Genomic DNA, 13,713 nt, shown 5'->3' on the forward strand with positions numbered 1-13,713 from the left:
GCATGGATGCGTTATAGCGATTGGAGGAGAATCGAATTGCTGTATATTAATCCTCTGGTTTGGTTGCTATGTGTCATTTGCCTTGAGGGATAAAAGTCATCTGTGTCAGTTCACTCAATATTCACTGCAAGATCGGATGTCTACCTAGCTGCTAGAAAGTAACAGCTGATGGACGCACATAGGTTCCCTTTGGAAAGTTTCGTAGAAGAAACGAGTGAGAATATGCATATTATAGGCATCAATCCAACATATTCATGGTTGAGCTGCAGGGCGTATTGTATTTGTGATCGAAGAAAGGCTGGAGCGTTATATAGTTAGGTTTTGCAACGCGGATATTAGCAGTGCGCGAATGCGATCTTTATTGAATCTTTAGTGTTCAGGGGAGGGATGGGATTTGCTCTGCTCATGGTATGAAGATATGATGTGACATGAGAACTCGGAGAAGTGCGAGTTAGTCCTGATCATGTGAGTAGTTGCCCTTTGAGTCATGCTTGCCGGAGGCAAGTCATATGGAAGGCAGAAAAGGGTATCGAGTGATACGAGATGTTATAGATGGAAATTGATGGAACCGAACTACCGCCAACAAGTCTTGGCGAGGTGCGGTAGTTCTTGTAATAGTATAGTATCGTTACAAAGATGTACTGTGCCGAAAAGTTGCTTGTCGTTGAGGTTTCATATTCGCAGATTTCGACTTTAAATGTCGTAAATTTACTTGGATGATGATTGAGGACATAGTAATTAATAACTTTATGTGACTTCATAATAATGCCCATAAAATCAAAAATGAGTTTTCTCTCTCTCTCTCTTTAAAATCTAACAACAAAATTCACCCAAAAATTTTTTAACAACAAACCAATTACATTGTATAAGAACCTTCAGTCAATACACTGGAATGTTGCGCTTTTCAAGCCTATCCCCCCATCTCATTTTATTCATACATAAATGATCATCGGTACGTACCAATCCCTTTTGCTCTTTTTTTTTTCCACCCACAATTTCATGATTATTTTTTTTTCCTTTTGTTGGAGGAATTTATTTATATTTAGCATTTCCTCCTCGACTTGCAATTGAGAGTGCCGGCAAACCGAGTCATCCACGTCACAGCAAAAGCCGGCTTAGGCTTGATCATGAACTTCCTCTTTGGCTTCATTTGGAGCTGCGGTCCCGACTCGACGAAGAATGCTCCGTTCATCATCAGGTCTCCCTCTGACTTCCATGTCCATTGCTTCCATTCTGCCGGTGAGGCATAGTCCCTCTTCGTCACCTACACATCGAGAGAACAAAAATAGTCCTTAGTTTAGTTATTCGGAAAAACTGAGGAAATCGATAATTATCTACTTTCGTAGCCCTCTAAGAGTTCGTTTGAGAGTGACATGAGAGATTTCATAATCACTTTTTCTTTAAACAGATTTGGTGTTTGATAAGAGTTTTTGAAACCATGCTTGGGTCGAAATTGCAGTTGCAAAGATGATTTTCTTAAACAAGTTAATAGGCGCTTATAAAATCTGTTTATAATTATTTTGTTTCAAACATTAATAATTATCTTTTTTATTTTCAGCAGTTTTCACTCAAGCATTTTTACTTATTTTGAAATCAATATTTATTTTTCAGCACTTATATTTCAGCAACAGCACTCCCGAACCAAGCTAAGTTTCGTGCATTACCTCCTTTGCGGCCATGTTGGGTGGAGCGATGAAGCGGTTGCCCTGGCTGATGATCGTCGGCTTTGAGCTACCACCTATGGCATACATGAGCCAGTGAGTGTAGTCGTTGTTCACGACGTGGAAGAAACCCCATCGGCATCTCGGCATCCGCTGGATCAGTCCTTTTCCGAAGTGGTTGAATGCAACTGTTACTTGCATTATCTTGTCCCCGTCGTTGAGGTCGGTCGCACCAAAGAGCATCACCTACACACATATATATTCCATCTCAGTACGTCAGAATATCCAGATCATTGGCTGTTCAATTTTTCAGATGAAAGTGAAGATGTACGTATTTACATCGTTATGTTTGGTGAAGTGGCCGTTGGAAATGGTGACGGCGGTGGACCCGGCAACCACATCGATCAGGCCATCTGCGCATTCCCTCATGGAGAGATGATCGAGCCAGACTAATGAGGAACCGAAGACAGTGATGCCGTCCCCATCACTCCTTGTCCTGATCCCAAAGTGGTCGACGGAATCCCTTATAAGGCCTCCATCGGCCGGATGAATGTTGTGGATGCCCAGTCCATGTATGATCACGTTCCTTGCGAACTGTATGGTGATGCCAGCCCCATAAGCGATGCGGACATTGGCTCCACGTCCATCTATCGTCTTGTCGTTGGTTATCATAAGCTCCTGCTTCAGCCTGATAATCATGCTTCCGGCGAATATGATCCACAGTGGCTCCTTCTGGATCACTGCATGGCGAAGAGTCCCAGGCTTCGGGTTCAGCATATCATTATCCGATGGGTCATACACGACGTAGTACCTCCCACTCGCTCCTCCGGTGGTGTTCCGGCCGAACCCGCGAGCACATTTCGCCAACCTCTTGCGCCTCTGAGCCCAGTTCTTCTTGCATCTCCAGCATTTGTCGATCGGGTTTGTCACCATACATTTGCCAACATACTTACCCAACGCTCTTCTTGTAGTGTTGGTCCCCTCGAGAGCCCTGCGTCCATATTACACAACAAAGTTATAAACCCTAGCTAAGACCATCATCAAAGTTAACCGACTACCATGGATGGAAGGCTTGTTCAGTACTTCCACCCGGAAGACGAACAACGGAGAATAAGAAACGACGAAAAAGAAATTAAAGGATTAGGAAAAGGGAGAACCCCACATGTGAACATGGTAGTTGAAGTCATCGGTAACTGCCTCGGGCTCGGGATGGTATGCCGCAAGGGCATGGTACTCGGCTTCCTTAGACTTCTGATGCCAGTAGTCATCCAGCTCAAAGTTTGCCGAGTGTGCCCAAAGGCCCGGCACGAGAACCGCCAAGCACACAGCCACGACCCAGATCGACAGCCTCTTCGCCTCCATTTTCTTTTTTTTCTTTCCGGTCGAATAATCACGGTCAATCACACGACGGTTGTTATAACAAACAAACAAAGTATTATTGATAGAAAAACCTGTAGGGAAAAACAAGGACTTCAACACTTTGATAGGACGAGCCAAGGATATCACTCGAGACGAAAGCAACCCGAGGCTCAAATACGTTAGGTGATGGCAAAGGTCTGGTTATTCTTCGTGTTTATTAGATTATCTTTTTTTCCCTTTCTTTTTTCCAAATAGATCAGACCTTGCCAAGACCAACGGATTGAACCAATGGGTGGGAAATTCACTAAGCTTTCGTCATATTTGGCTCGAAATGTTAAGGCTCGAAGGTTGAAGTGTTTAGAGCACGAGTTTTTGGAGGCAATGGGAAGCTCCGACATTTATATAGACTTTCCCGACAAGGGCAAAAGCACGTCCTTGCAATTGCCTAAGAATAGGGGTTACGTAAAACATGGGTCACCAATCAAATTTCAGTGGACGAAACAAAAATTAGGGCTTTTCGTTTAATCTCTTGCCACCCTTAACCAAATTTCTTGATTTTAACCCCAAGTCATCAGCATCTATAATTACATCCTTTGACTTTGACCCAGTAAGAGAATTTTTTTTACCCCTTTCATTATTTTTTCCCCTTCTTTTTTCATTTTGTGTAATAAATAAATTAAACTGAAAGGAAAAGGGGAGTCGATGGAGTCGAAGGATGTTCGTTTTGGGGTGCAAGATTTTAAATATCAATTGGAGACACAAATTGTACTCGTCCTTTACGCGCAAAATACATATGGAAAGGAATGTTTATTTTTACCAAATTTCCATTTTTTGAGAAACTGTTTTCTGTTAAGGGGGATGAACCTCACTCACTCAAACTGATTAACAGGCAGTTTTTCGTCATGAATATCAAGAACCTTAAATTAGCCATTTAACAAATTAACTGTTATATGATCACGAGGAATTTCTCAATATCCCTCACATTGCATAAGGGGTATATTGGAAACGAACAAATGAGTTGATGAGCACGTCTGTAATGAAAAATAAGTTTGATCATAGATTTTTCCTCACCATATTGTTTTGATAAAAAAAATAATCATTATATATTTTCTCATAACGTAGGAAAGACTCTCTCACCAAACCCTGTTCAGTGAAGCTGCGAAACATTCTGTTTGGTTTCAAGATGATATTTTAGAATCACAATTCTAACTTAACTTTACCCACTACAAAACAAAATAATTCATACAAGGTCAAAGAGTGGGCCCCATTTATACCACTTTTTTCCACAACAAAACAACATAACACATACAAAGTCAAAGGGTGGGCCCCATTTATACCACTCAAAATCAAAATCAAAATCTGATTTTAAAATTCTACTATGAAACCAAACGCAACCTTAAATCAATGATTTTGTTTTGGATTTTAAAATTTTAAGTTTCTTTTATTTCAGTTAGGGCTCTAGCTATATATTATGCATTATTAGCCTTAGGAAAATGGTACACCTGAAATCTTATAATCGGGGACCCCATTTTAGGATTGCACGATCATGTACTCTCTAGCTTATTATTAATAATCCAGGATTTCTAAGAGAATAAACTCCGCGAAATCAAAGAGAAAAAAACTGAGAATTGGGATTCGGCCCCTATATTTCACCAAAAAAGAAAAAGGGAAAAAAAGACCGATGTAGGACCACAATTCAATAAGATCATTGTAAACTTAAAGCTGGACTCCTCTAGTATGACTCCGTGTCATGCTAACATGGTTTTCTCGCGTTGGATGCACGTGGTTCTCGCGACCCACTACACATCCAATTATGGGGAGACTCCGTGTTATGGTGTAGACGAGGTCATATTAAAAATTTCCAAACTTAAAACAATATTTTTTACCAAAAAAAATCAACCCCGTACTTCACCTCAAAAGAAGGAAAAAGAAAAGAAGAAAGAAAAAAGATCAATGTAGGATCACGGTTCAACAAAATCATCGTAAACTTAATTGAAATCACAGTTTTCAACCCAAAAAAAAAAAACTTAAGATCATACTCAGCTCCGTATTTCACAAAAAGAAAAACAAGATCAATGCAGGACCACAATTATTGTAATTAAAAATAATATTATAGTCAGGTTGCTTCTTAGAAAACCTATAAAAGTTCAACTTATCTAGACATTTTTTTTTGTACCACCTAGTATTTAGATGCCAATTGGTCTGGGCTAATCCAGAGTCAAATTAAGTTGGTCTATTAAGGGTAAATCTCTCCCATTTGTGAATTTTCTCCATTCACAAGGTTTGATCCGGGACCTTACTTGAGAGGAATAAGTGTCGAACCACTCAAATCAATCTATGTCGGTAACCTGCCTAGACATTAGCTAGTTCGCTTTCATAAATAATTCAGATCTGAAAATTGCACTACGTGTAACGAATGTTGTAATTTTTGAAGGTTCGAAGCTTACCATCCTTGCAAAGTTTTAAGTTTCTTTATGATGGAACTAGGTAAGGGTTTAGAGAATTCCCACACATAATTAGCGTTCGCCGGTGCTTGCATTTATACCGTGAAATATATATCAAATGTGCTTATAAGTATCCCAATTTAACCAACTAGAAGAAAGGCAAGCGTGTGTGCGAGGGCTAGAGTAATTGAAATAACAAAGTATTGATAATCGCTTATTTAGTATGTCATTGAAATCGAAAATCATCTGTAAATGTATTACAAAGATTATTGCTGATAGGTTGAAGAGTTTTCTCCCTAATTTTATCTCACCAACTTAGTGTGCCTTCGTTAGTGGGAGAGATATTGGGGATAACATCCAGTTAGCTCATGAACTGGTTAAGGTTTATAGTAAGAGAAAGGTTAGCCGTCGAGCTATTAAGGCTGACATCATGAAGGTTTCTGATTCTGTATACTGGAATTTTCTCATGAATGTACAGCTGGTCTTAATGTGCCTGTACAGTTTGTCACTTAGATCGGAGCCTGTATTTCAATAAATGGGAGCCCCTGGAAGGTTATTTTGAAGGGCAAAAAGGCATCAGACAGAGGATCCATTGTCTCCTTATTTGTTTGTCATTGCACTAGAGATTCTCTCTCAACTTCTTAATAAGGTTGTTGCTGACAAGAGGATTGCTTTTCATCCTCCATGCTCTAAAGTGGGACTCACTCATTCGGGTTTTGCTGATGATTTGCTGATATTCACTAAGGGTGGTGAGTTGAGTTCTGTTCAGGCACATAAAGAGATCTTTCGTGAGTTCTACTTGATGTCTGGGTTTGAAGCTTAATCCGAGCAAGATTGAGCTATATTATGCTCAAAGGATATAGTTAAGGATGTGATTGGATCTACTGGCTTTACGTGTAGAACACTTCCTATGAGATATCTGAGGGCCCATTGATTATGGGAAGGTTATCAGACAGGGATGCAGACCTTCGATCGAAGAATCTGTACCGCAAATGCTTGGAGAAAGGAGAAGTATACGAGGCTGGAATTTTGAGGTGGAGTGGGGCTTATGCAAAATTCAAGGGCAAGGGCAAGTCTTTAAAGGCTTGCATTGGCCGACTAGCTTGGCATGCTTTGTGTTTACCACATTTGGAGAGAGCTAGAAATGGAGGTATATGTTTCTTTCCGTAGATAAGATAGTGGGATGTATTTGTTGGGAATTATAATCCCACGTAAAAACTATCAAAGATCAACCATTGATTTATATGAAACTTGGTTACCACCACTTATCAGCTTGAGTTTTTAAGTTGATATGGGCTCAGATTCGTATAAGCTTAATGGAAATTTAATATGATATCAGAGCGGGTTCCACTTCCGCATGTCCACGTGAGCTCACACTACGCCAACCCAATATTGAGAGCAGCCAAGAGTACGTCTCGTATTAGTCCCTCTTGCTCGAGCATGTAAGATGAGCCCGGCTCGAGGTCAGTTATTGAAGGTGGGAATTTAAGGGCACGTGACAACGTGAAGATAGAAAAAAGACCACGCGTTACATGTGAGAGCGGATATTGAGAATTATAATCATAGAAAAGATCAAAGAACAACTATTGGTTTATATGAGACTTTGATTTATATGGTACTTGGGTACCACCACTTATCATTTTGAGCTTTTAAGTAGATTTGAGCCTATATCTGTATAAGTTGAATGGAAATTTATAGTATCAAGCAAGCAAGATGTGAAGAGCAGATTGATGAGGGTCAAAGATTTGCGGCCAAAAGTTATAGAGTGATCAGCAGAGGAAGTTATTGGAAACTTGGGGAATATCTTGATGGTCTTCTGTTGTTTCTGATATGTCTGAATCTCTTGATCGCTTGTCTCCTCCGGTTGGGCCTTGTCTTTGTTGTTGTTATCAGGCCTGCGAGCCCTTTCTGTTTTCTTAAGGATGCTCTACGGCCCACGTGGGGCTCCTTATTAGACAATATTAATAATGAGCGCTCTGATTGATCCCAAAAAAAAAAAATTCATATATGTGGATTTTAAAATTATATCATCACTTGTACTTAATAATACAGTAGTGCAACAATAGAATCAACAAATAACTCAAATATATTTTTAGTATGTTCCTTCGGTACACAGTTATTTGATATGCAAATTTAATATTAACTTGAACACAATAATAATATCAATAACCACCTTATATTTTCATCAACATAGTAGAAACTCGAAAAATGAAAATTAACCATAGTAAAAGAAATATATTGCCTCCATTTCATGCCTACAAAAGTATTTGAGTAGAGCAATCTAGAAGTTCACAACTAACATAATCACGAAAAGCAAATCTTAACTCCATTACCTTAAAGTCGTCCATAATTTCGTTACCATCAAATCCTCTTTGATAGAAAAGTTTTGGGCAATCTAACAACAATAGTCGACGATTACGAAAATTATTTCCTCTAAACTTATTCTTCGCGCTTTCTAGATCTATAATTTAAAGAGAAAATCTATCATCATCTAATAGTAATAAAGAGATGCACGCACCACATATATGATTTTTTGAACTTTGTTGAGTAGTGAGGAGGGGAGCCACTGAGTGTTGGTGGACCTATGCATGAATTTGACCGAATTGGGCAATGCAATGTCCGCTCTCGTTATGATCAAGCACTGAAGACTCCCGACGACACTTACAATAAAAGAATAGGATCAACCTAAAGTTGGTCGATTTTTGACTGAATTATTGACGGGAGGGGCAGGGTATACTTTATCAAAATGTATGGAGTAAATTATACAAATGTAAAATTGATGGGGTGAATAAAGAGAAAAAAAAATTATTTCCTCGAAGGATGACTATAGTGTAATTAAGAAAAGTATAGGGGTTGATGTGTTATTTCTCAATTTTTCTTCTTAATTTCTCGAACTGTAAGGAGGCTCGGTTGAGTTGGGGGCGGAGCGCACGACAGGTCATGATGCTGAGGAAACTTCTGCTCACTCCCACTTCCCGCCGAGCTCTCTCCAATGGCTTCTTCTTCAGCTCCCGGAACCCCACGCCTTCTCCCCCTCTGCCCCCAGCTCCGTGGAGGTCTCTTGGGTCTCCCCTCTTCTTCTCCACATCTGAACAAGCAGAAGGCGAGCCTAGCAATTCCGCTTCTTCGACGATCTCCATTGACCGCTCCGGGCTCTACAATCCTCCTGGTACTTTGAGCTTTCCGGGGTAAACGTTTGTCCAGGGGCTTGTCCGGATTGCGTTTCATGGTCTTGTTTTTTTGGGTTGCAGAGCACTCGCACGAACAGTCCTCGGACTCGGAGCTCGTCAAGCACCTCAAGGGAATCATCAAGGTTCCATATTTTAATTGCCCTTTTGTTTATTCTTTCCATCTGCTCTCTTATGAAGCGAAAATGCTGCTAACACTGCGCACGCATGAGGTGTTTGTGAAAATGTTTGTGCGAGCTTCCTTATGTTAGTCCAATACTTTTACTTTCTGCTGTCATCTTATGGGAAATCAGCTTATCATATGCTCAGCAGAAGGTCGCTGTTTTATAAAGTTCAAAACCTGAAAGGTGGCTCTCTACGTATGTCCGTACGAGTTAAGGAGTTGAATCTATAATGCATATAGTGAATGAGAATTGGTAAATTAATTATGCTTTATTTAGTTTTCAATTTATAATTATTATAACCAAAAGTAAAAGAAACAGATATAATATATATATATATATATATATATATTTGATTGATAATTTTGAATACTTACACCATATATCATAAATATGAAAAAAAAAATAGAGTATGATTACCTGAAGGTATAATTTTGTTCATTTTATTAATTAAAAAAAATGTAGTTATTTAGGTAACAGAAAATGAAAATATCCAAACCATCTAAAACCTAAATATAAAAATTCAAACATTTAAGTTGATTAAAGAATTATACTATTTATTATCTACATATATTATCAATAACATTTATAAAATGTATTTTAGTTAAAAAGGAAATAAATATCCAAATATATTGTCCGCAATTTTTACATAAGTTGAGTCACTCAATGGAGAATTTCTTCTATCAATCATTTTTTGAAGATATCATAATTATCAAGAACCTATAATTTATCCGAAAATAAAACAATAAAATGTTTTTGTAATAAGATTAAATTTGAGTTCTATTTAATCTATAACGTATAATGTATAATCTATAATCTATAATACACATAGTAAATGAAAATTGATACTTTAATTATGCATTGATTTCTTTTCTAATTATTATTATTATTATTATTATTATTATTATTATTATATATATATTAAAAACAAAAAGCACGTGTAATTTGTATATTAGATTAAGAATTTTGAATAGTTATGGTATATATCATAAATATGAAAAAAAAATACGATTAACCGAATGTTCAATTTTGATAATTTAATTAATAAAAAAATATTCAGTTACTTAAGTAACTAAATATCGAAATACCCAGACCATTAAACCTGAATATAAACGTCAATCTTTTAATTTGTTTTCTATTTCATCAATTATGAAGTAAGTCAAGTAAATTCTAACTTGAGAATAATGTAAAAGGTAAAGTAGTTTTCAAATTTATAGTAATGAAATGGAAAGAACGTGATCAAAAGTTAAAAAAATAGAATATGTATTATTTAAGCTTTACATGAACCATTCACTTGCATTTCGAATATAAGCAACTGAACAACTTATACAACCTATCCAATAACCAATTATAAAATATAATAATAATAATAATAAAAGAATATTCGTATTTTACCAATCATATTAAAGAATCCCCAATGCATAGATATGTTTGTATTAAATCTGAAAAAAAAGTATATATTCATTGCATACATTAAATATATAATTATGCTATACTGAAAGAATGAACGAAAGTTAGAAACAGCATATTTAAGGACAATTTTAATAAATATAAACAAATATATAATCTAAACATGTAATATTTTTCAAAGAAAAAGTTTATATTATAAAGCAACTCATGTCAAATTCCCATGCAACGCACAGGTAAAATGCTATTTTAGATGCATTAGGAGTTTTGATCAAGGTTTCATCTTGTACGGGATTTTCTGTTGGGTGGAAGTTGATGTTCTTGTTGGCTTCTCAGTTCCGGGGTGGACCCATTTCAGTCGCCGAGTATATGGAGGAAGTTCTGACCAATCCTAAAGCTGGATTCTATATCAACCGTGATGTTTTTGGAGCACAGGGTGATTTCATAACTTCTCCTGAAGTTAGTCAGATGTTTGGTGAGGTAATACTGTGTTTCAGCTACTCACTTGCATCTTGTGATATTATGGATCACTCTATCAGTCATCCCAGTGAAAGTGTCGTGAAACTGATCCTTTTGTCTTGGTTTGATGATCTCATAGTTGAGGGTGTTATTTTTATTGTTATTACTATTATTTTATCTGAAAGTTTTCTCTGTTGCTGGTGCTGAGGTGCTCCTATTTTCAGATGGTTGGTGTTTGGGCAATGTGCCTGTGGGAGCAAATGGGACAACCAAAAGATGTCAACCTTGTTGAGCTGGGGCCTGGACGAGGAACTCTCATGGCCGATCTTCTTCATGTATGTCATGTGCTAAATTTGAATATTTCTTCATGAGATATTATATTTAAGAGCACTAATTTTATTCCTTCTGCCAGTTGATTGCTTGAATAATTGATATGATGGAAATCTCTGAGTGGTTGTAATCTTGTAGCTTTGCATGTAGGGTGCATCCAAGTTCAAGAACTTCACGGAGTCACTCCATGTACACATGGTAGAATGTAGTCCAGCATTACAGCAACTTCAGCGTAAGACCTTAAAGTGCATTGACAAAGCCGACACTTCTGAGAATGCTGAGAATGCAGAGAGCAGTGTAATCAGTACCTTAGCAGGGAACCCTGTTTCTTGGCATGCCAGCTTGGAGCAAGTTCCATCTGGATGTATGTGGATAGTTTTTTACTTATTCTTCAATTAACTAAAACAAGCACATGAGTACTGCATTCATAATGTATGGCTAGATCTCTACTGAACTTTTATTTTGCCTTTATTATTAATACATAGATAGCAGATGTATTATGGGTTTCTTTAGTGCTCTGAATTGTGCATATGTCCGTTGTGTTTCTTACTATTATTTTTTGCTTATTCAGTGCCAACCATTATAATTGCTCACGAGTTCTATGATGCTTTACCAGTGCATCAATTTCAGGTAAATTCAGTATTTTCAATGTTATTGTCATCAAACATTTGACACTGTCTGAAACTGCTGCTTCTGAAGTATAAACCATAACTTGCTAGATGCTTGTCTATCATGATTTCTTTGTTAAGTTTGGAATATATTAGATATTTCCGGCATTTTGAGGTTCTAGGATTTTATGTTCCACCTCCATTCTGATGTATTAATGTGAAGGCAGACTTCCATGGGACCTAGACTTAAGGCATGACTGTAACACAAACGCAGATAGGTGAGTGGTTGATGTGAAGTATGGTTGCAGATGGCCTTTTGCTGATTAGTTTGTTGGTAGGGAGATGGCCAGGACATGTTCATCTATTTGGTACATTTGAGTTGCTTCATAAGTTCCTTCCTTAAATAATTTGAAAGAGTTTCTCCATATGCAATTGCTTGGACCACGTCATAAAACCATGCATGTTCTTATCTGGAGACATTCTGACCTCACATATTTTGCAGAAAGCTTCTCGTGGTTGGTGTGAAAAAATGGTTGATGTTCAAGAAGACTCTTCGTGAGTATTTGATGATATCTCGAATTTTTCCCTTCACTTCCTGATACATTATTTTTCTGAACGTCTAAAATGTCCTGTATGTGTTGAATGATGAATGAGCTCCCATACTTTGCTCTTCAGGTTTCGTTTTGTCCTCTCTCCACAGCCAACCCCCTCAAATCTCTATCTTCTGAAACGCTTCAAATGGGCTGCACCTGAAGAAATTGCAAATTTAGAACAAGTTGAGGTTTGCCCCAAAGGTATGGACTTGACTCAGAAAATCTCCAAGATAATAAGCGCATATGGAGGCGGGGCTCTTATAATTGATTATGGTCTGAATGGAGTCGTCTCGGAAAGCCTGCAGGTCACCATTTCGTTGGATTGCATTGGCATTTTAGATTTAATATTTCTCAATATCTTGTCATTATAATAGATAAACCTGTCTTTTTGAGCAGGCAATACGAAAGCACAAGTTTGTCGACATACTCGATGATCCTGGTTCTGCTGATCTCAGTGCATATGTTGATTTTCCTGCCATAAAATATTCTGCCGAGGAGGTTTCAGGTGACCGACTTTGTTGTAATCATCTATTCCTCTTTTTATTTGAGCATTGAATAAAGATGACTCTTTAGACCCTCATGTAGCATCGTGTGGCTACAAGACTTTTACGTGGTTTCATGTTTGCCTGCAATATTCTTGGTTCCCCAAGTAGTCCCTTGTCAAAAGCAATTAATAAAAGGGAAAAAAAAAATAAAATAAAAACGTATCTAAGTATGACAAATTGAATGCACTAGCTGATCCACTTTTGTGCTTTTATGTAGAGGATGTGTCGGTTTATGGCCCGATGACGCAGTCCCAGTTTCTCAGCGCTCTCGGCATAAACTTCAGAGTTGAAGCATTGCTGCAGAACTGCACAGATGAGCAAGCTGAATCTTTAAGGACAGGATACTGGCGTTTGGTGGGTGACGGTGAGGCCCCGTTTTGGGAAGGGCCCGACGATCAAGTGCCCATTGGTATGGGCACCCGATACTTGGCAATGGCTATCGTGAACAAGAAACAGGGGGTTCCTGTTCCCTTCCAATAAATACGCAGTGCGAATTCATCTGCTGAGAGACTTTACAAAGATACTGTAGGTTGATTAATGTGTCCTACATAATCTTTTATCATTTACCAGAAGGTTTTCCTTAGTCCTTTTTTTTTTTTCGAGGCATCTTGTGCTTAGGGGGGGGGGGGGGGGGGGGGGGGGGGGGGGGGGGGAATAAGGCTCTCAACCGAATGGAATTATTTATTTTAATCTGATTTGACATTTTTTACAAGCTAATTTCAGTAAGTATCCATCATTGCATGATCACTAGAATGCCTTATCAAAAGGTAGGGATCCAATGTGAGTCAATCTTAATGACCAAATATTAATAACCATACATTACATCAGTATCATCAAGAGTGATTCAATCTTAATAACGATATCTATTATATTCCCAAAAAAATCACAGAAAACTGAGGAGAATGCCTTATCAGAAGGTAGGGATCCAAGAGCTTGATGTTTTTGTACGAGGAGAATG

At 37.9% G+C, this 13,713-nt stretch overlaps 2 protein-coding genes across 2 annotated transcripts; one reads left to right on the plus strand and one right to left on the minus strand.

Moving 5' to 3' along the window:
• Positions 1–816: 816 nt before the first annotated feature.
• On the minus strand, positions 817–3,387 carry LOC116214017 (pectate lyase-like). Its single transcript, XM_031549228.1, has 4 exons — positions 2,824–3,387; positions 2,001–2,652; positions 1,665–1,907; positions 817–1,264 (listed from the first exon to the last, which is right to left on the minus strand). The coding sequence occupies exons 1-4, from the start codon at positions 3,021–3,023 to the stop codon at positions 1,043–1,045; spliced, it is 1,317 nt and encodes a 438-aa protein (XP_031405088.1). The 5' UTR covers positions 3,024–3,387; the 3' UTR covers positions 817–1,042.
• Positions 3,388–8,361: 4,974 nt separating this feature from the next.
• LOC116215577 (protein arginine methyltransferase NDUFAF7 homolog, mitochondrial) lies at positions 8,362–13,338 on the plus strand. The gene is made up of 10 exons (XM_031551337.1): positions 8,362–8,633; positions 8,716–8,777; positions 10,557–10,700; positions 10,904–11,014; positions 11,160–11,373; positions 11,581–11,639; positions 12,120–12,172; positions 12,293–12,515; positions 12,607–12,715; positions 12,973–13,338. The coding sequence occupies exons 1-10, from the start codon at positions 8,405–8,407 to the stop codon at positions 13,233–13,235; spliced, it is 1,467 nt and encodes a 488-aa protein (XP_031407197.1). The 5' UTR covers positions 8,362–8,404; the 3' UTR covers positions 13,236–13,338.
• Positions 13,339–13,713: the final 375 nt, after the last annotated feature.

The sequence above is a fragment of the Punica granatum genome, chromosome 7, assembly GCF_007655135.1.
Source record: "Punica granatum isolate Tunisia-2019 chromosome 7, ASM765513v2, whole genome shotgun sequence".
NCBI classification, from domain to species: domain Eukaryota; kingdom Viridiplantae; phylum Streptophyta; class Magnoliopsida; order Myrtales; family Lythraceae; genus Punica; species Punica granatum.